Source organism: Hyperolius riggenbachi, chromosome 5 (genome assembly GCF_040937935.1).
Source record: "Hyperolius riggenbachi isolate aHypRig1 chromosome 5, aHypRig1.pri, whole genome shotgun sequence".
Lineage (NCBI taxonomy): Eukaryota > Metazoa > Chordata > Amphibia > Anura > Hyperoliidae > Hyperolius > Hyperolius riggenbachi.
In genome coordinates this window covers 260,685,891-260,709,421 of record NC_090650.1, presented here as the reverse complement: position 1 = coordinate 260,709,421, position 23,531 = coordinate 260,685,891, and the positions used below count along the sequence as shown (strand labels likewise).

Genomic DNA, 23,531 nt, shown 5'->3' with positions numbered 1-23,531 from the left:
TGCCAAGGCTCTCTGAAAGGCTGTGGGTGAGGCTTGTTTAGTTTATAGGTAATTAGAGTATTAAAACAAAAACAAAAAAAAGCATTTGGCTTGAGGAATGCCCTATAAACAATAGGAAAGGAACACAATTATGCAATGAGTAAAAGTTCATCTCGCATCCACTTTAAGGGGAAAACCCCTTGGAGGTGAAGTGGTTAATCTAATATCTAGCTGCTGTATACTAATTCCCTGTCTTAGGGCTCTTTCACATCAGCCAACGTGTGCAGGAGCCGTTCTCCTGCACGCTTTGTCTGCCTGCGGCGTGTCGTCGGGTATCTGCGGTGCGACGCAATCAGCGGCGGTAGCTGGTAATTAATTACGATGGAAAACGCCGGCTCGCGGGTGCGTTGGACAAAAAACTGTGCCCGGGTGCGTCGGAACCGCAACGCATCAAAACGCAGCGTCGGGTGTGAAAGGTAAAATGAAAGTCTATGGACTTTCATCTTACCTTGGTTAACGTAAACGTTAGCCGTTTGCGTTAACGCTCAAAATCGCCGCAAGTGTGAAAGAGCCCTTAGGCCTGGTTTACACTGCATGGACGAAAAACTGATCTGTGGAAAAAAGTATCCGTTTTTAATTCATTCCGTTAGTGATCGGTCAAAATGGCATATACGTTGCTCTGGAATCATCGCAGCAGGCCCAAACTTGTGAACTGGTCCTTATAGTCAATAATTGAAAGACTATTAAAATACACCTGACACTGTATACAGCCAGCAATGCGGAAACCAGGACTAGAGACTCTCTAAACCCTCATCTACATGGTACAATTTTCCATCAGATTGACCGGTGATGTTATTGAAAAAAAAATCAATAACAGTTTTCAACAGTGATGCAGGAAAATTACTACAGATTTTTAACATTCAAATATTTTAACCGTTTGCACTATGGATCAAATATATTGCACCAAATACCGCTTGAGTTAGCAATACTGTCAAATCCACCCACTGCAAATCATACATGATAAGATGAAGACAGAACATATAAGACAGCCTCCCACTTAATCTTCTTTGCTTTAAAGCAGATCAGAGATGAAAAACAAACTATAGCAAGTAACTTGTCTATATATCTTATCTAAAGTTTAGATGGTTAACACAGTAAATTTAGCTGCAAACAGCTTCAACAGAATGATTATTTCTTCCTGTGATCAAATGAGAGCAGCCATATTCTGCTTATCATTACACAGCCAAGCTGCTCTGTATCTCCACCCCTCAGCCTCTGAAAATTACACTCTTCTCTGAAAGATCAGCAGCTCTGGGCTTGTGATGCCTCCGCCTTCTCCTTTGGAAAAAGCCTCCACTCTCCCCAGACTGAGCTCCTATGCCTAGGTGCTGGTGGAGGTGTGGGCGTGACTAGTTTAGCTTACAGGGAATTAGGGCATTAAAACAACAACAACAAAAAAGTATTTCGCTTGAGGTATGCCCTATAAAATATACAGTATGTAAGAGGCATAATTACGAAATGTGTAAAAGTTTATCTCGGATCCACTTTAAAATAAAGTAAATGGGGGAAAACCTGCCCATGTTGTGGCATACTTACTTCTTTACCTGTGCTAATACAGCCATCGATTTCTGATATCACCCCTCTCGTAAGCAGCTTGAACAGAATCATCCTCGTTCTTGGATCTAGCACCTGTAATAGATGATCAAAATATCAGGTCAATTTCTCTGGCCACCTCTCTGCCTGAAGTAACTATAAATGTTAATAACACTCCCATAACTTCAGTTCCCAAAGCACGGTGCTTGGGGGTAATATTTGACTCTTCTCTCTTTTATTCCTCATCTTAACTCCATAACCAGCTCCTGCCATCTCCAACTCAAAAATACATCTCGCATCCGTCCTTTTCTCACTCAAGACACAACCAAAATGTTAATACATGCTCTTATAATTTCTCGTCTGTACTACTGCAATGTACTACTTTGTAGACTACTTTCTAACAAACAGGGCCCCGCTCCAGTCGGTACTGAACTCAGTTGCTCGTCTCATTCATCTTTCTTCTCGATCTTCCTCTGCTGACCCTCTCTGTCAAGCTCTTCACTGGCTGCCAATTAACCAGAGGATCCAGTTCAAACTCCTAACCCTAATCTACAAAGCTCTCCACAATCTCTCTCCCCGGTACATATCCTCACTAATTTCCAGATACAAACCCAATCACAATCTCAGATCTGCACACGATCTTCTGTTGTCCTCCTCTAGAATAACCTCCTCACATTCACGCTTACAAGATTTTGCACGCGCTTCACCCCTTCTCTGGAATCCCTTCCCACAACACATCCGTCACTCGCCAACCTTTGTTACTTTTAAACGCTCTCTAAAAACTCATTTGTTCCGACAAGCATATGTGCTACCTTAAAGTGAACCTCCGGACTAAAAAAATCGACTCAGCAGCACTGAAAAGGCTTGGTGTTTCTTTAACAGTTTCACAGCATCAGAACTTTGTTTCTCTACAAGCCTCATTTTTAGCTGCACAGAAGAAAACTGCCCAGGCATTTTTCCCCTGATGCTGTGCAAAGCATGATGGGATTTCTGATGTTGTTGTTCTTGTTCTGCTGTTTTGGTGCAATTATTTTTTTTTACATTTTGAATTTGACATTTGAAGCCTAGCGTGTGCAGCTGGGAGGGGCGATCAGGACACAGGATAGTTGGAACTGTGTCTCCTGCTCCCTGTCACCTCCTTTCAACCAAAAAGATGGCTGCCCCCATGACAAAGATGACAGCCTCCATGAATCACAAAAATTTGCCTGTTCTTTTAAAACAGGGTGGGTAAGAGATTATCTATCAATTCTAATTAACATAACTAATGTAACTTAATGACAGTATGTTTGTTTAGGCTGAAGTTCCCCTTTAAGCCACTTCCCTTTGTCCTAAGACCAAATTGCATTCCTACTAGGTATCCTAAAACACACTGCCTTTATATATTTTATCGTATACTACCCCTCCTCTTGTTCCCCCCCCCCCCCCCCATTCCCTTTAGATTGTAAGCTCGCAAGGGCAGGACTCTCTCCCCCTTTTGTGTCTTCGAAATCATTATACATTTTATTCATCATATTATAACCTCATGTTATTTTTTATCACTGTCATTACCACTTCTGTATTTTGTATGCTGTATCATTTTTTGCATTTTGTCACTAATTATGTATCTTGTATATTAGTGTACACCATTGTCTGTATTATGTACCCCATGTTTGTTTATTACTTTGTACAGCGCCACGGACTATGTTGGCGCTTTATAAATCAATAATAATAATAATGCAAACAATATCTCACTTCATGATCAAGCAACATGTCAAAATATTAAAGAAGAGCTGTCAGGCATACTATGTCAGGGAAAAATAAACACACTTAACCTCCTTGGCGGTAACCCCGTGTGTGACACGGGGTAAGCCGCCGGAGGGTGCCGCTCAGGCCCTGCTGGGCCGATTTTCATAATTTTTGCTTTGCTGGACGCAGCTAGCACTTTGCTAGCTGCGCCAGCACTCTGATCGCCGCCGGCCCCTGCCCGATCGCCGCTATCTGCTGCGGCGCGGGCCCCCCCCCCCTCCAGACCCCAGCGCTGCCTGGCCAATCAGTGCCAGGCAGCGCCGAGGGGTGGCCCGGGACTCCCAATGACGTCCCGACGTCAGTGACGTCGGTGACGTCATCCCGCCCCGTCGCCATGGCGACGGGGGAAGCCCTCCAGGAAATCCCGTTCTATGAACGGGATTTCCTGATCGGAGATCGCCGAAGGCGATCGAAGCGGGCGGGGGGATGCCGCTCAGCAGCGGCTATCATGTAGCGAGCCCTCGGCTCGCTACATGATAAAAAAAAAAAAAATTTAAAAAAAAACTGCTGCGCTCCCTCCTGGCGGTATTTTTCATACCGCCAAGGAGGTTAAAGAGACACTGAAGCGGAAAAAAAAAAAAATGATATAATGAATTGGTTGTGTACTATGAATAATTACTAGAAGATTCGCAGCAAAGAAAATATTCTCATATTTTTATTTTCAGGTATATAGTGTGTTTTCTAACATTGCATCATTCTCTAATATGTGCAGATTACACAACACTCTGCATTCAAAATGATTCTTTCAGAGCAGTCTGTGAACTAATGACCTCTCCTCTAGCAGATAAAAAGAAAACTGTTCACTTACAGTTGAGATAATAAAAGTCAGAAGACAGCCCTCTCCACGACTTTGAAAGTCGTAGAGATTAATGGCCTTTTTGCATAGAGAACAACTGGAGTTTCTTAACTCTTCCTGTACTGGAAACAATTACACTGATGTATCTGATCTTAATGTTTTATTTCTTAGCTGTGCTACACATACAAATCATAATATCAAATTTTTTTTCGCTTCAGTGTCTCTTTAAGTAGATAATTACTTGCTCTACTTACATAACAGATGTATTGCACTGTCCACATCTTGATTTCAGTGAGTTTTGTATAGGAAAATAAAGAAAATTGTGTTCTTGGCAGGGGCCATCTTGGCTCCCACAAAGATAAAGCCAAACCTGATGTCATTTCCTCCCTTACTCCTGCCCGAACACCCCCCCACCCCACCCGCGCTTTGTCCTTCAGTGATAGAAGGGGCAGACGGTGGCCAATTCAGGAGGGGTGCCGAGGACAGTGACGGGACAGGTGCTGGCCACCCCTCCCTGCGCCAAACAGTGAAGAAGACAGCGGTCATTCAGAAAGGAACAGAGGTGTGGGAGGGGTAAACGGGGGGATAGAGGAAGCAGCCAATCAGGCTGCATTAGTGGATTAGGGAGGAATAAGTAATGAAGGGGAGGAACAAAATAGAGAGAAAAAAAAACACCCAGCATGCACTGCAACGTCTCTTTTGCGGCTGAGGCTCCCTTTGCCAAATCTTTCAATTAGTTTGGCACTGTTATTGGCCTGAGGAAGCGGGCTTTGACCCGCGAAACACGTTGCCTGTGCTACTAATAAAAACCTTTGTTAATACAAAGATTTTTTCGTCATTGAGGTAAGCTACCTCAAATGTATTATTCGTTTTAAACTGCTTTTAGATGCTTTTATACTACACCACGGCGCCTCTGATATTCTAATTGTGCAATCTTAACCCCTTACCTCACCAGTTTGAAGGGTGGAGACAGACCACACGTGGCTTCTACCATGGTGGTCACCTGTCCCCTTTCTTTTACCAAGGAGAGCGACTGCATCCAGGTCCCTAGTGACCACCACGAGGAGTCGGGTTTGTTGTCTCCACCTGCTTCCTGTGGTCGGTTGCGCCCCTGCAATCCACCTTTGTGAGTAGTGTCTTACTTTCTATTATTTTCAAACTTATTTTGACATACTACACCATTGGGTGCCCACTTTTGTCTCCTGTATATTTTTTCACTAGAGGGTGCTTGCGACACCCACATCCCACTATGTCTCTTTTGTGGCTGATGTACGATTTAGGAGCTGGGGGACAAGAGGATCAATATTGACCTGACAAAAAAGTAAGGTTGATTTTTAACTTTAGAATTGCCTTGTCAGCACCCTTTCAAACTAACAGAGGAAAATACAGAATTCATTTTGGATTTCATGCCTAACAGTTACTCTTTAAACAACTTATGTTCTTAATTCCTTGCAGTTTATTATAAAGAGAACCTGAGGTGAAATTGGGGTCAAAAGTTAAATACTTACCTAAGGAGAGGGAAGCCTCTGGATCCCCCAGAGCCTTCCACACCATCCTCTGGCACTGCTAGGGACCTTCTTCATGCACAAGCACGGCCGTGCCTGTGTAATAGCAGGAAGCCGCGCTTGTGCACGAGTGGCTCCAGCTTAATGCGCAGGCACGCTCGTGCTTGAAGAGGAGCGTGGTCGCGATCGTGAAATCCGACAGGAGCTTGTAAGATTTTTGGGGGGGTCCGTGCTCGGCGATGGTGGACAGTGTGGGAAGCCTCTACAGGAGGTGGAAATCTGGCATGTAATATGGGAGCCCACTGACGCCGCCCTATGCTCTGGCATATCAGATCTTTGGCAACCCCCAAGCGCCTTGTTCTTCAGGTCATCCTCCCACCTCCAATTACATTTTGCCCAGAATTCCTTTTAAATAAAAGGCTTGTACATGGTTTCTTCTGAAGCAGGTGTAGCTACATGTGCGACTCCAGGACTTTTCTAGAGCTATCCTCACTCTGGAACTCCTTTTCACCTCTCATTTGACTCGCATCCTCCAACACGGTCACACCTGCTCACACTGGTCTTCCCTCTTTCACTAATGTCCTAACCATCTCTGCTATATACCCATACATCGGTCCCCTACTTAAACAAGACATTTACTGTATCCCTTTCCTGTTTTATATAATTCAACTACCTTTTTTCCCCGCAGATCCTTTGACATTTCTTTTGCTTTCGCCATGACTTAGAATCCAAAAAACAGTGCAGCATTGGGTGAAAGATTGAAGGGTCTGTGAGGCGCACACGCTGAATCCAGCGCTGGAGATTTGGGGGCAGCCGGCGCCACCATAGGCCGTAATAGGAATTGCGGCTACAGCAGTGCACACAGAGTAACTTCGGCACCGTCAGAAGACGGAGCTGAAGTTACTTTTAAAACACAATAATTCGGCTTCCAGCAATTGCTGGAAGCCAAATTATTTCATTCCCCACCATCCATGGCGGGCGGCCTGGAGGGGGAATAGTATTTAATACGGCCGGGAACTTGTGCGGGAGCAGGATCAGCCATATACCGGCTGGATCCTGCGCCCAAGTCTCCCACGCTGATATCTCTCGTACGCCTGTCAGGAGTCCTGAAACTCATTGAAATTTTCTACACCCCCACTAATTACAAGCAAACAGATCACAGGTGAAGATAGTTACCTTTAATGGCCATTAAACCACGTTTGAGTCAAGTTGTGTGCATATTATCAGGCCAGGTCACCAGGGTATGTAAACTTTTGATCATGGTCATTTGGGTAGTTTGTGTAGCGATTATACTTTAAAATGAACTTGAACTCTTGCACAGGACACAAGGAAAACAGAGAGAAATGCACTGTGTGTTTTTAGATAGAAGATTCTGTTCTAATTCCCCCTCATCTGTAAATAATCACAAGTGTAATTTCATCTCTCAGCTGTTACCACAGAAATTTGGCAGTCACTGCTAATATGTAAACAAAGGATGTTAACCCTTAGTCTGCTTCCATAAAAGCAGGAAGTAGACACACTTCATATTTATTTCAGGAGCTCTGTAAGCTATAAGAAAAATGTTTTCTCTTTAAAAGGTTATTATGCTGTTACTTATATTTTAGAGCAGAGAGGAAGTTCTGAGTTCAGGTCTGCTTTAAAAAGAGTTGACAATTGTTTGACAATAAATGGCTTCAGCCAACCACTAATCAGGAGTGAAAAACGTTTGTGTTATTTATATTCTATGAAAAATGGAAGAAATCATGAATTCTGCCAGAGTATGTAAACTTTTGAGCAAACCTGTATTGATGTGTCCAAATCTATGTAAAAAGCTCATGCCTAGAAAATCTGAAAAAGTGTAAAACATCCTAATACCTGTTCAACTGTAGCTCTATCAGACTTGTCTTTCACACGATAACTGGAAGATAAAAGGTAAAAGATTTGCTTAAAGAGTGCATTTAAAATGCTCCATATATCTATCTCAGAGCAGTCCAATGGCTGTAGAAGTTTTCTTGAGTTTAAAAACATGGGTACCACAATACTTGTAATCATCAGATAAATATTACATTAGTTTAGAATGCCAATAGATGAGTTTACATCAAACTTATCACAAAACGTTTTGGTCAAGAAGGAAAAAAAAAATGAAGTGTTATACTCACTTATCAGCTTCCTTTTGCCTTGACTTTTCAGTGACTTTATTCATAACAGAGTCTGAAAGATTAAGTTTACCTGCAACACAAGCCACACAATTGATATTCTAATGTAGAATTGCTGCAATGTGTAATTAATTGCACTCCGCTGTCAGCAAATGAGCAGCAGAGATAGGTTTACTTTAACCTCCCTGGCCATATGGGCTAGCCACCGGGAGCTCAATGCAGAGTATAGCGTGCTGCAGGTGTTTTTACTCACCTTGAGGGATCCAGACGTCGGTAGCCATTCTCCTTCCTGTCCTCGGAGGCACTGAATCACTCTGGTGAGATCGCTGTCAGTGATCTCACTACAGAGTTACAGTGCCACAAACTTGAAGAAAGGTAGGCAGGCACTCAGAAAAAAAACTGCGGTTGCAAGATTGCCAGCTGTATTTATAGGCAAGCTCCAGCACGAGCTACTGCTCAAAACAGTAGTGGAAACATGGCATCAAACACATAGGAGGAAACAGCAAAGATGTCTGGCACTGTAGTTTAATGTGAAAGCAGCAGGTGTACAGCAGTGGTAAATAAAGTACGTAAAAAACATGTACAAGATTTGGTACTTATTGTGCTGGTTGCTGGATGTGGGAGGCACTGTGGGCGCCAGTGGGTGCACGGCCTTACGACCGTTTCACATGGGGTGGGCCTTGCTTCTTCGGAGGCCTAACGTGCCAAGAGTTACAGTGCCACCTGGATGACGGAGGGAAATTTGCAGCACTAGAGCTCAGGGAGGCAAGTGCAAGGGCTGCAGCTGGCATTCTGACATGATTTTTTCCTGACTTTAGGGTCTGAAACATGCTGAAAAGACCCTAAAATCCAGAAATAATCATACTGCCAGGGAGGTTAAAGGACTCCCGAAGTGAAAAATGAAAGCAATCTTTACTTACCTGGGGCTTCTTCCAGCCCCTAGAAGTCTTGTCGGTCCCTCGCCACAGCTCTGGTGCTCCCCGCCCACAAAGGGTCGGCACTTCTGCGTATGCAGCCGCTCGCGAACGCATCATCAGGCGCGTGCTGCACCTGCGCAGACGGAATACATTCCCAGTGACGTGAGCGCAGCCCCTAGCGCACACACAGAAGAGCCGACGGGTTGGCGAGCTTTACTGGCGGACAGCAGGGAGCACCAGAGCTGCGGCGATGGACCTACAAGTCTTCAAGGGGCTGGAAGAAGCCCCAGTTAAGTGAAGATTGCTTTCATTTTTCACATTGTGAGTCCTTTAACCCTCTTGGCGTTCTAATTCTTTCCGGATTTTAGGGTGTAAAAGCTGTGCAATTTTTTTGCACGCTTTAAGACCCTGAAACCTGGGAAAAAAAATCATGCTGCCAGGGATATCTGCAGCAGTTCTACAATCACTCTCCTCCCTGGCTTCAGCGCTGTAGTTGTGCCTCCATTCTCCGGGTGGCATGGCAACTCTAAAGTGAAATTGCCGGCTGCAGTCATGACGACAGCCGGCAAGCGCACCAGCAGGAAGCAGAGCCTGGAGGAGAGGAAGAAGAATGGTGGCCAATGTCGGGATCCCTCGGGAGGTATGTAAAACCGCCCGCTATACTCTGCTCACCGCCTACGGCGGCTACCCCGAGCAGAGGTCGGGATTACCTCTGAGAGCTACGGTTTTCCACGCCGACCCTAGCTCGGGATTACCGCCAAGGAGGTTAAGAACCTCCTTGGGCCCATATCAGTTATGCAGAGAATCTCTCTAGGTGGAAAATGATATGGGGGATGAATCATTTAAAATCTGAAGGGATTAGGAATAAAGTTGGGCAGCATGGTGGCATAGTGGTTAGTACTCTCGCCTTGCAGCACTTGGTCCCTGGTTCGAATCTGCACGGAGTTTGTATGTTCTTCCTGTGTCTGAGTGGGTTTCCTCTGGGCACTCAGATTTCCTCCCACATCCCAAAAACATCCAGACAAGTTAATTGGCTTCTCCCTAAAATTGGCCCTAGACTACGATACATACAGACATATGACTATGGCAGGGATTAGATTGTGAGCCCCTCTGAGGGAGAGGTAAGTGACAATACAATATACTCTGTACAGTGCTGCAGAAGATGCCGGCGCTATATAAATACTAAAAATGATAATAAAGTTATTCAGTATATAGATTTCAACATTTGCATCCTGGTTTTGCTTACCTAGATTAATTTTGTTTTCATACTTCTGCAAGACCTTTTCTGTAACTGTATATGCTTTCGATGAATTGTGCTGAAAATTTTGTGTCTTGGTCTAAACAAAGAGAAAGGAAAACAGTTTACTTGTATCATAGCCTTTCCTGGTTTATTGAATCCTATTACAAGAATCTTACAAGTGTTCATTATTTTGGAGCCTAAAAATAACTGTAGAAAAAGTGCTTCATAAAATATAAAGATCAATTCTAAACTAATCAAGCTGGAATTGCCATAACAGGTTAAGGAGCGATGTGGTACACAAATACCGTGCTATGTTTATATGCAAATTTTGCTTCTGAAATGTATTTCTTAACCCCTCCTGAAGCACCTCAAACAGGGATTTTTTTTTATCTCATGGAGTATTTTATTCAAGTAATATTGGTAAAAATGGGCTATTACCTTTCAGCCTGGACACACTGTAGTCAGTGCTATTACTTGATTTTTGACTGGAGTAATACTTGACCCAAAACATTTGGGGACCCTGTTATAATTTAAGTAGGCCTCAGTTACTTGGCCTGAGTTTTATGTAAAAGGCTTGTCCGCAGTGTATGCCTTTAAAATCAATAGAGGTTTTGTGATGCAGGCAGAGGCATCTCAGGGTCTGCGTGTAGCAGAGGATACACACAGATACTGAGAACATGTTCCTAAAAGAAGGCCATCGGCCTACTCTGACCTCCACGTACACCACAGGAACAGTAAACATCGGCCATATTTACTAAACATCCACATTCCTGCATTTAGGTCAAATGCCTCATTGATTATTAATCAAGTAGGTGGGTATGATGACACCACGAGTGGGTCCACCAATAATCTGATCTAGGGGGTGGCGAAGATGATGTCATATTTAACTCTTTCCTAGTCGGTATTAAACCCGGAGTGAGCGATGGAGAGAGCATTCTGCTTCTTCCTTCCGCACTAGCTCGCAAGGCCGACTGGGACCTCTAAGCATGTTCTTCCTTTCTGTAATCTGATATAATGTCTGCTGTACATAGGTAGTCTAGATGTAACATAGAGTAGATACAAGAAGACCTGGGTATCTTCAGTAGGAAGATACTCACGCCGCTGTAACGCAACATGGAAGTCTGCTTTGCCAGGAGATGATAAACTGTATCTATCTGTATTTCTGTTACTTGAATAAATAACGTAAACCTTGAAGAAGCCTGAGGAAGTCTATCTCCTGCTTGCTGTGTGGAGAGTCAAGTGATCTCAATAGTCTGTGAGACGTAACTGTAAGAAGTTACTGGTGTCGAAGCAAGGTGATAAGAACAGTTTATAACACACCCCTGCTGTAGAATGATCCTATAGTGAGGTAGAAGTTACTAAAGTAAGCACAGCCCTGTAACTGTACTACTACTCTGTGCCAACCATGCGCTGATTTCAACTAGCACGGTGGAGTATTGTCCAGTCTCCAGCTCGGTGCAACAGCGACAATCTGCTTCCCACACCACATCCAACAGAATTTATTAATTTCACTGGTCTGTTTGTGCTTCATAAACAAATTGTGCTCTGTCCTTAGAACCAGTTTCCACTAGGAGTTGCAGCAAATTGAATAGCTGCATGGTTACCACCTTTTTTAGCATTCCTCATAAAAGCTCTGTCCACACCAGATGAAACTTGTCTGAGAACGACGAGAAATCAGAGTGTGCACAGCAAGCGCCCGCCCCCACTTGGCTGCCTGGCAGGTCGCCTCAGCCGAGTGCATGGTTCTCCCCCACTTACCGTGTGATGACACAACCCGGCCACTCCTTTGTTTTTCTGCATCCATGCATAGCAACTGGAAACATCACTAGTGACTTGTCCAGGGCAGTGGAGTCTGTACAAAAATCCACAGACTCCGACTCTTCAGATTAGGATTCCACCGACTCAGACTCCTCTAATTTGCATATTACAATTTTGTTGATTGAAAGTATGTAATATGAAATGCATCTCTTAACTGCCAACACTTAGGAATTTTAAAATACAACTGAAATGAGAGGGATATGGAGGCCAGAGCAGTGGAGTCTGAGTTGGAGCAATTTTGGGTACCCAGAGTGAGAGATTTCACAAACTGAGGAGTCGGATGATTTAGTACAAAATCCACAGCCCTGGTATTAGATAAAGGAGTCGGAATCGAGGAGTCAGAGCCATTTTGGGTACCCGGAGTTGGAGTCAGTGGTTTCATAAACTGAAGAGTCGGAAGATTTTTGTACTGACTCCACAGCCCTGATGGAGGCTGCCATATTTATTCCCTTTTAAACAATACCAGTTACCTGGCTAGCCGGCTGATCTTCTGCCTCTAAATACTTTTAGTCATAGACTAAAACTAGTCGTACTTGTAGAAGACAGGAACAAACAACAGCTATCAGGCCCTAGGCAATGTGACTGTGGGTACATAGAGTGATGTGCAGGTACTGTGCAGGGGAATGAGGGGATTATTCCTCTATTACATATTCTTCATGCACAATCTGAACATGGATCAGGCTCTTGGCAATATAACTGTGGGTACATGTAAGAGTGATGTGCAGGTACTCTGCAGGAGAATGAAGCTATTCTTCCTCCATTACACATTCCTCATGTACAATCTGAACCAGGTTTATGGGTGATAGACAACACCTCTGTATTCAATGTGCACAACATTCTCAGTGGATTCCCTGCAGCTCTGTGGAGAGTGCATATGTAGAGTATAGTACTACTGTGTAACAAAGTAAACCTGAGACAGATGAAATTAAAGTTTTATACATACATGGGGCTTCCTCCAGCCCCCTTCAGGCTAATCCATCCCACGCTGTTCTCTTCCGCCACCTGGATCTTCTGCTATGGGTCCAGGCACTTGAGCCACTCGGGCGTAGTGCGCATGCACACACTCAGCCGCCGGGAGCGTACTACACCTGCGCAGCACTATTGCACAGGTTCAGAATGCTCCTAGCTGTGGGAGCGGCATGCGGCCAGACTGCGCTGACTGGCTGAATTACTGGGATTAATAGCAGAAGATCCAGGTGGCAGAGGACGACAGCAACTGGATTAGCCTTAAGAAGGCCAGAGGAAGCACCAGGTATGTATAAAACATTTTCATCTGTCTCAGGTACCCTTTAATTCGTAGTCACGAAACCAAATTTTAACAGCATATAAAATTATTTGATTTCATGAGCAAAGGGAGTGCATACATTTGCATAAACCAGCATCAACGCAGAATTATTTCCATCTCATTGACCATCTCTATTAGTGACACAGCTACACATCAGGCTTTATTCTTACAGCATAGAGGTTATTTAGTGTAATATGTATATCTGACTTTAAAAATATGGGGACTGCTGTATTGAAGAAGCACAAGCAACTATTTTTTGATTTATTTATTTCATTTTTGTGGACTAAGCACAGCTATTACTGTATTTATAAATTATCTATGATGACTTATCTGAGAAATAAACCATTTTATCATATTTTCTATTTTAATTACAGTTTAAATTCATCAGGAATCAGTGCATTTTCTCCCGACTCCAGGTACCCAAAAATTGCCCTGACTCCTCGACTCCAACTCCACAGCCCTGGACCTGTCTGCCTGAAATGTCACCCGAGGGATCAGTTACCGATCCCTGCCAGCCAACATAAGTTTTACGTGTACAGTCCTTGATGGTTCCCCAGTATCAAGTAATCTGCAGCAGCTTGCAACATCTGACAGTCACAAGACATCTTCCCTGCTTGCTGGTAAAACACTGCAGGGCTCTAACTTTCCTAACGGTACAGTGGAATAGCAAGTACAAAGTAGTGTACTAAGAGGGTGTGCCTGAAAGGTGAGGAACCCTTGGTGAGAATGGGCAAGCATTGGGGCTCTGAGAGTACTGCTTCACTTCCCATCCTTCAGTACCTGAGGGTTACAGCCTCGTCCACACAGCTGTTTATTGATATTTGTAGTGCCATCTTCCCAGTACCAGCCATCATCTTCATCTTCATCCTCTTCTTCCTCGCTGTCCTCACCAAAGTCTTGCTGGACAGCAAGCTGCTCTTTCCTTTCTAGATACTTTTCATATTCATCATCACTAGAGCACAAGACAACAGAGAATATTGTACAGTGAGTAAAGAAACCATTCACCTCAAATAGTTAAATGCCATTGCTTTGCAGCGCAGTGTAAAAAACAAACAGTTCCAGCTATAATTAATAAATTCTTTTATACCTACCCAAGATGAAATAACACAATTCAGAAAGTGAAAAAAATAAATTCCTAAGATGGATAAAGGATCACCCCCATTTTACTTTGTGGAACCACCTTTTGCTTTCATTACAGCCTTGAGTCTGACAAGGTACTTGAACCTTCTTCCCACTGAAGACTTTCTAGCAAAGGGTAGGAGGCTTTCCTGAAGAATGTCATTTTTCTCTATTCTTTTACCTTCCATCATGACAAATATCCCAGTGCCTGCTGATAACCCAAATGCTGCTACCACCTTGAATGTCTGATGTTCTTATAGGACCAGTATCATGAACAATTCTTTTTATATGTTTACACATTTTAAATTTTAGAAGTATATTTCTTCCAGAGCAAAATGAGCCATAAATTACTTTTATCACATGTTGCTGTCACTTCCAGTAGGTAGTAGAAATCTGACAGAACTGATAGGTTTTGGACTACCGGTAGTTCATCTCAGCAAGAATTATTTATAAAAGACATTCCCTGAAAAGGATATATACAAAAAAGCTAACCAACTTCCCTGCTTGCTGCACACTTTTTTTGGCAGTTGGACGGAGCAACTGCCATTCACTAAGTGCTTTTGAAAATACACAAAACCCTGAGAATTCCCCATGAGGGGATGGGCTAGTCCAAAACCTGTCTGTTCTGTCAGATTTTTTTCTACCTACTGTAACAGCAACATAGGAGAAAAGTAATTTATGGCTCATTTCTCACTGGAAGAAACATACTTCTTATTTGTATATTTACATGTATTTGAAATTTTACGATTTCACAATAGTGGTTCTTTAAAGAGGATCCGAGAAACTTTTACTCATTGCATAATTGTGTTCCTATCATATTGTTTATAGGGCGTTCCTCAAGCCCAATAATTTTTTTGCTTTGTTTTAATACTCAAAATCCCTATAAACTAAACAAGCCTTGCCCACAGCTTCTCCAGTGCCTTGGCACTCAGACCCATGTAGCAAGGGCTTATGGGAGCTCAGTCTGGGCAGGAGGAAGAGGTTGTGTTACTAGCCAGAGATTTCAGAGGCAGAGGGTAGGAGGGAGGAGGAGAGGGGAGTGAAGTTTTCAAAGGCCGAGGGCTGGAGATGCAAAGCAGCTGGTCTGTGTGTAATGATCACAAACAGAACATGGCTCTCTCGTATCACAGGAATAAAAAATCATAAACCGTTGAAGCTGTTTGTAGCTAGATTTGCTGTGTAAACTATCTAAACTTTAGATAAGATATGTAGACAAGTTACTTGTTATAGTTAGTTTTTCATCTCGGATCCGCTTTAAGATGGTAGAATTGACTTTCTGCCATATGTACAGCTTGGTGTTAAAGTCACACACATCGTTTTAAGGCTCATACACCTGCTTGACTAAAGTCAGCCAATAACAACCGTTTCAGCCGATAATCAGGCTTGTGAACAGTGGCTCGTAAACCCTGAAGGCCCCAACCAGCAAGCAATCAGCCCGGTGGATCAATTCACCCCCTTCCTAACATCCATTGTCTAAGCTGCTCCCCCGATGCCATATGACATCACGCACATGCTCCTCCGTTGTGCCTCCACCTCCCCACATAGCAAAACAGCGCGTCATTGTGCGTACCAACCCTTAGTCTAACAGAACACCTTTTGTACATTTGGCCTCAGATTTGGCAAGGTGTGTCTTAGTAAGGCTCAATTGAAACATTACTAAATGGAGAGTCAAAAACCTGAATCATTTGTAATAAGCATTGTATTAAAATATTTTCCACACCCACGTGAGCACGACGGGGCATGGAAAAAAAAAATATTTTTTTCAGGAACACACCGAGTTGAGGATTTACTTGGTCACTAAATTTAGACAAGGGTGGGGGGAGATTCCTCAAACAGAAGTTGCTGCTCAACCTTCCCCCAGAAGCATGGGCAGATACTTGCAGCCTGGGCCATCTGCCTCAACAATGTAATGTAGAAAGGGTATCCACACTATTTAATGCGGACTCAGAGATTTATTCACACCAATAGGCAAAAGCACCTGTTCTAAAGCGTTGTGCACCCACCGGAGCTTAATCATGGGGGAGATTGCCCCCGTCCCTAGTAAAGTACCTCTAATGTTCTGAACCACGTGAGATATTACTGCTCAGGGGGCCGAGGCATACACTCAGGTTCCAGTTACTTAGGGAATACCAGTCTGCTTTGAGAATAAGAGGTTACAAATTCTTGGGGAAAGGTGTGCTCTGTCTTTTTAATTAAAGTTTAAGAAATGCAATACAGGTCAATGGAAACTACAGAGTGGCGCATTTAATTCCATACTCAGCTGATTGTCATGAGTGTGTAAGGCTGATGTCGGCCAGTCTGTTCCAACGTGCCTGTACTGACTCCCTTCCTGCTGTGAGTGGTCCCCAGTTTGCATCCCGTGTTGCAGATATTTGCTGCCGTATAGGTAAAGTTTTTGGCTTATCTCTGCACCTGCTCCAATGTCTCTCCTATAATGTGGCGCCCAAAACTGAATTCCAAATAACAGATGCAGCCTTAAAGGAAACCTGAGATGAACTACGTCTCAGGTTTTAAACTTACCTGGAGTTTCCTTCAGCCTGCTTAATCCCTTATCTCTCTGGGCCACTCCTGTCCCCTGCTGGACGGCCCAGTACTCTAGCCAAATCGCACATGAACAGCCCAGCAACGTGCGCTCCTGTTGCCTGGAGCATTCTGCACCTGTGCAGTAGTTACTGCGCAGGACGCACCCGACCATAGCTATCCAGCGGGGGACAGGTGTGGCCCAGGGAGACAGCAAGGGACCGAGCAGCCTCAAGGGGGCTGGAGGAATCCCCAGGTATGTATTAAACCTAAGACGAAGTTCATCTCAGGTATCACTCGCGGGGGGGGGGGGGGGGTCACTCAGGGTGTCTGGATGGGGAGGGAAGGAGAGAGGGACCAGCCAATGAGGCTGCAGCAGGGCTGGATAGGGAAATGAAGGGGTGGTGCAGGAAGGGCAGTAGAGAGGAAGTAAGACCTTCCCATACTGCTTTGCAGGCTGACTGCGGCTTTTACAGTCTGATGCGGCTTCCTAAACAGCCTGGAGATAAGGAAGGCTGCTATTCAGCCCACAAAGAAAGAGAGTTTTTTAACTTCAGTATTGATATTTGGCTTCCTTCCACACTGTTTAACACAGGGGAACATAGATCAAAATTACATGTTTTTGCCTGACAGTTACTCTTTAAGGGAGCGCTAAACAAGGGCAGTATTATGCGAACATTCCAAGTTTTTATTCCCTTTAAATGCATTCATCAGGTGATAATCAGGAGCTTGTACTGTAGCCCCCGACAGCAGTCCCGCAATCCATAAGCCAGGCAGATCAACTTGTCAGGTGATGTCAGGTATTAGTCGCTCTGTCATCCCTCCCGCATAGCAACAGAATGCATCGTCAGCTATACAGATTTGTGTCTGTACAGCCTGGCCCAGCGATGTCGCCCAAGAGGATTGAGTCCCGATCCGTGATGGGCAGCGTCAGTCACAGGTGTGTACACACCCTAGTCCCTCTCAAAGTTTGATGTCCCCATTTGTATCCTGTTTTGTTTATAAACCGGAGTGCTAGACCATTAGTACTACCAAGATGCATGACTTTACATTTTTCAACACAAAATCTCATCTGCCAATTTCTTGCCAATAGTCATCCTTTCCAGATCCTTCTGCAATTTGTTACTAGGTTACTGTGTGTTGATAATTCCGCACAACTTTGTATCATTTGCAAAAATAGCAACATTGCTTTTTACTTCATTCATTCGTTATGTCATTGTTACCAAAAGAGTTCAAATGTATTCCTTACCATAGTTTAATTACCCTAATATAGTCTTAGGCCAATGCATAACAAGAATGTACCGTATTGGCTACCTTTAGAAGAAAAATGAGTAAGCTTTTGGCTAATAAGCCTTCTTAAGACTCGATTACTGTATGCTGTCAAATCTGAAGGCTTATTAGCTCAAAAATAACCCCTTTTCTTCTAAGTTAACCAATTAATGGTATCATTACGATTCAAAAATTCTTGCTTTTACTTATGGCTAACACAGCACAACAAGCATAGGATGGGGGAAACCCACACAAACAGGAGATCAAACAAACTCCATGCAAATAGTTTATCAGCCAAAATTTGAACCTGGGAATAGAGCTAGAAAGTGACCACCCACAGCCTGAAAATAGAGACATGCGGGCACAGACAGACATGGAAACCTAGGGAGGAAAGACTATGCAGACAGTGTGAGCAGGGGGCCCTGGAGGATGAGGTCCACTTCCTGCTACACTGAAAGGACAACTGAAGAGAGGTATATGGAGGCTGCCATGTTTATTTCCTTTTAAGCAATACCAGTTGCCTGGCAGCCCTGCTGATCCTCTGCCTCTAATACTATTAGCCATAGCCCCTGAACAAGCATGCAGCAGATCAGGTGTTTGACTTTAAAGTCAGATCTGACAAGACTAGCTGCATGCTTGTTTCTGGTGTTATTCAGATACTACTGCAGATAAATAGACCAGCAGGGCTGCCAGGCAACTGTTATTGATTAAAAGGAAATCAATATGGCAGCCTCCGTATACCTCTTACTTCAGTTCCCTTTGAACAAAATATGCACCTGCGAGGACTGCCCACTTCCCAAATTTCCCCACTGACAGTGAGAGGAAACTGAGGGTCTATTTTCTCTACCCCAGAATCTACAGCATACCCCCAAATGTGAGCTGCACAGGAAAACGCTGCCAATCTCCCTAGTGACTTGCCATCCAGATCCCACTGTGGTGCGAATCCGGATGGCATGCTGCAAGTTAATGCAGCACGCAGTCAAATCCCTATAGCTGTGCAATGCAACTTAGCGATTCAGGCTGCGGGGTCACAACAGAAAAGGGGTAACAGATTAGTAGTGACAAAATTACAGAACCAGTGTAGATGGTAGTAGCAACAAGAGACAAAGTGATAAGCATTTAGGAACCTAGTGAGAATGTAGTGGTTTCAGATTCTGACATAGTGACAACAGGTAGTGATGGGAGTTTCTTATTGCACATAGTGACATGGCAATAGACAGGTACTGAAGTAGCGGTAGTAGTGAAAGTGATGGAAAATAGTGATTGCAGAGACAGGTACTGAGCCAGCACAGCAGCACTCAGACTGTCACCGCCTCTATTTATTATGGAGTCCCCGGGTTATCATCAGCCCACCCACAAGACTCCATCTGCTCTCGGCTGGCTGCTGCCGCTACAATGCCAGCAGCTCACCAGCCAGTCTACCCTTCAGCAGCATAGAGAAGCATGCCATCGTGCAGCGTCCGATGCATCGGACCACCGCCACTAGACGTTCTACAGACTGTGGAGAGAAGCCGTGATACAGGCGGACCGGTTACACCGGTCCGAGTGTAGCGGAATATCACATTCCAGTCCCAAGTGTAGGGGGATCTCGAGTAGTCACACAGACAGGTCCGCGCTATCCAGAGGGGTCTCTGCTCACCTGTCCTCAAGCTGCTGTGGATCTGCCGCCATCTTGGTGCTCTACACTGAGTGAGAAGAGAACACGTGGCCTGAGGAACTTCCCTCATGCTTCCTGTCTGCATAAAAGTTGATGCCTATCCAGTGTTTGTCGCCGTTTGTCTGTTCACGTCCAAAGTGCTTTGAAGTGTATTTTAGCCAGTGGCGTAGCTAATTATGAGCACAGGACCAACAGAGAGCTAATACTGTAGTTGAGGGAGGGCCCTTCAGGGCCCCTCTGACCCAAGGGCCCCGATGCGGTCGCAACCTCTGCAACCCCTATTGCTACGCCCCTGATTTTAGCGTTATGTTTGGCAAAATGCCTGTGTACATACATTAAAGGGGAACTGAAGCGAGAAGAATATGGAGGCTGCCATATGTATTTCCTTTTAAACAATACACATTGCATGGCAGCCCTGCTGATCTATTTGGCTGTACAAGTGTCTGAATAATACCAGAAACAGGCATGCAGCTAATCTTGTCAGATCTGACAATGTCAGAAACACCTGATCTGCTGCATGCTTGTTCAGGGTCAATGGCTGAAAGTATTAGAGACAGAGGGTCAGCAGGGCAGCCAGGCAACTTGTATTGCTTAAAAGGAAATAAAAATGTCAGCCTACATATCACTCTGGTTTCAGTTGGTTAAACATGTATGATGTTTACAATCTACCTTCTCAAAAATGTTATCATTCCTGCAAAACTTTTGGAATTGTATCGCTGGCGGCTGCTGCTGCTACATCAATCTCATAGATAAATTATATGATCAAAGTGGATCCAGATAAACTTTTACTCATTGCATAATTTTTTTGTTTTGTACTCTAATTCGTTATGAACTAAACAGCTTCTCCAGAGTGCCTTCATTGCCTTGGCACTTTGAGCATTAGTAGCAAGGGCTTATTGGAGCTCAGTCTGAGGAGGAGAAGGTTACTAACCAGAGATTTCAGAGGCAGAGGGGAGGAGGAGAGGGGAGTGAAGTTTTCACAGGCTGAGGGCTGGAGATACATATCAGCTTGCCTGTGTGTAATGTGATAAACAGAACATGGTCGCTCTCTCCTTGTATCACAGGAATAAATAATCATAAACTGTTGAGGCTGTTTGCAGCTAAGATATGTAGACAAGTTACTTGTTACAATTAGTTTTTCATCTCGGATCTGCTTTAAACTTAACCAGGGAAGTAGTAAAAATGTTGTTTGACCCAACACCCCCAGAAGTGCAACCCCCAAGGTGGCCAGAGTTCTCCCCCTTCCTCTTATGCCAGTTACCCACTAGTTTTATGTGGGTTTCCCAAGTATATGTATCCAGAGGTACCCACCAGTGTTAGGTAGCCCCAGTCCCCCAGTATAGGTAGCCAGAAGTAGTGTCACCACCCATATGTAAGGTAGCCCCCCAGTATATGTAGCTTCCCTCCGTATAGGTAGACAAATGTGACCCTCATGCAAAGTAGGAGAATGGGGGAGAGAGGTAATCCACCACCATGGACACCCTTATCACTGGGCAGTGAGACCAAACCTCCTAGGCTATGGGCTCCATAGGAGCCACTATGGTGATCCCTACTCCACTGACCACAGGCTCTCCAGCCTCCCAGTTTATCGGTTGAAAAGGTGCTCAGGCAAACTGAAAGGTCTCAGTCCAACAGGCAATGGGAGACAGCAAATCAATAAACTGTCACATATGCGGTCTGTGTTTTACCTGCAGGCAGGTCTATAGTTATTAGTTAGCTATGTGGTCCCCAGATACCAGAATTAACCAGCTGGTTTCCTCAGGTACCAGAATTAAAATACACTTATAGGGAAATATACATTTCAAATTAAGTGCACGATGGATTAAATAACTTCCTCTGAATCTGTTCCTTGCTCATTGTCTTCAGGGTCACTCCTGTTGCTGACCTTTTTAGTATTCCACTAGTCTGTCACTTGAATCCTCTCAAGGAAGCGCCCATGGCTTTGCACAATCGCTTTTGAACTGGGCATGTGCGATTTTCCAACCCTGCATGCCCAGTAAAGGGAAGTGTAAGTTGCTTGTGCACCAAAGAAAGAGGATGTGCACAAATGCTTTATTTTTACTGGGCACACACAGAACGAGCACTAGGCCAATTCAGAATAATTTTTTTCACAGCCTGGTGAACTTCTAGTTCTGGGACCCTATGGGGCAAAAAACCTTATCAAACAGGGAATGGGAAAATCCCTTAAAGGATACCCAAGGTGACATGATGACATAGACATGGGTATTTACAGTGCCTAGCACACAAATAACTATGCTATGTTCCTTTTTTTCTTTGTCTGAAAGAGTTAAAGATCAGGTATGTAAGTGGCTGACTTGATTCAGACAGGAAGTGACTACAGTGTGACCCTCACTGATAAGAAATTCCAACTATAAAACACTTTCCTATCAGGAAATGGCTTCTGAGAGTAGGGAGGGTTCGTAGTGAGGGAGGGTTCGTAGTGTGGGAGGGTTCAGTGTGAACATAGGTTTAGCTATAGTAAATATTTTATTTATCGGTATATTATAATATTTTTAGCTTTTAGCGCTTGGCTAATGTATTTAAATGGGATTGATTATACCAGAGTGATGTGATTTTTTTTCCCAAACGCAAAAGCGGATCCTACAGCAATTCTGCTGATTTCTGAGGCGGTTCAGCCTCAATGTTAAGCAATACCAGTTGCCTGGCTATCCTGCTGATTCTCTGCCTCTATTACTTTTAGACATAGACCCTGAACAGCAGATCTGGTGTTTCTGATTTTATTGTCAGACCTGACAAGATAAACAGCATGCTTGTTTCTGGTGTTATTCAGACACTACTGCAACCAAATAGATCAGAAGGGCTGCCAGACAACTGGTATTGCTTAAAAGGAAATACATATGGCGGCATCCACATCCCTCTCACTTCAGTTGTCCTTTAAGTATAGGAAAGTGTAAAATCGCTCTGAAATGCAATAAAACACAGCGATTTTCCAAGTGTTTTTAAACACAACAGTATAACTTGCAGTATATTTAAAATAGAAAATCGCTACATCAAAATGCTCCCAAAATTGCTAGGTTTAAATAGAAAAAAAAAATCGCCAGGCACATGCCTAGAATCACTAGAAAAATCACTTCTAAAAGCGATAAGGGTTTTGCAATTATGCTAGTGCTTTTAGGTGTGCACCAGCCCTAGGCTTGTTCACACCTAGGGCGTTTTGCGTTTTTTCTTTTTGAGCGCCGGCAATTTTTAAAAACGTCCTGAAATCGCTAGTGCAATGAATCCTTATGGGATAGTTCATATCAGCGCGTTTCATCCACTTTCCGCTCAGCAAATCGTTGCATGTACCATTTTCGTGGCAATTTCGCTACAATGGAAGGTATAGGAAAACCGCCAAACGCTCAGAAATTGCTTTATCTGGCGATTATCCGGCGATTGCATTCGCGCTTTTATGAATAAATACATTGTATTTATTAATTTACGGGTGAAAAAGTTCACTTCCACGTCAGGAAGTAAGAAAACGGAATCGCTCTGCAAAAGCATTTACAAAAGCGCTTTGTACAAAATCGTAGTGCACAGTGGAGCGGCAGGAGGGGGAAAAAAGTGCAAAAAATCGAAAATCACTGGCGTTAGCGATTTCGATGTGAACAAAGCCTTATGCTGGGGATACACGGTACGTTTCTGTACCGTGTATCGACCAGCTGATCCGGCCAGCTGATAATATTCAGCTGGCCCGATCATGCCGCTCAACTGCCGCCCGCTCGATCTCCGCCGGCAGACAATGGCAGGGAATCGAGCAGCTGATTAGGAATTGCCGGCGGGGACGAGCGGAAATCGATCCGCGGGGACGCGGCGGGGGTCGATCCGGCGGGTAATCGGCCGCCGGATCAACCCATGTATGCCCACACCATACAATTTTCTCTTAGATTTACCTGCCAGATAGCTTTTTTCCACG

At 44.1% G+C, this 23,531-nt stretch overlaps 1 protein-coding gene across 1 annotated transcript in view; it reads right to left on the bottom strand.

Annotated features, from left to right (window-relative positions):
* The window catches only part of RIOK1 (RIO kinase 1), a 52,655-nt gene extending 32,799 nt beyond the window's left edge, over positions 1–19,856 (bottom strand). Inside the window, exons 1-6 of the mRNA XM_068236856.1 lie at positions 19,601–19,856; positions 13,834–14,005; positions 9,957–10,047; positions 7,797–7,866; positions 7,513–7,555; positions 1,576–1,668 (exon numbers count right to left, since the gene is read on the bottom strand). Of these exons, the coding sequence (XP_068092957.1) occupies positions 1,576–1,668; positions 7,513–7,555; positions 7,797–7,866; positions 9,957–10,047; positions 13,834–14,005; positions 19,601–19,632 (501 nt within the window). The 5' untranslated portion in view covers positions 19,633–19,856. The remainder of the gene's footprint in view (positions 1–1,575; positions 1,669–7,512; positions 7,556–7,796; positions 7,867–9,956; positions 10,048–13,833; positions 14,006–19,600) is intronic.
* Positions 19,857–23,531: the final 3,675 nt, after the last annotated feature.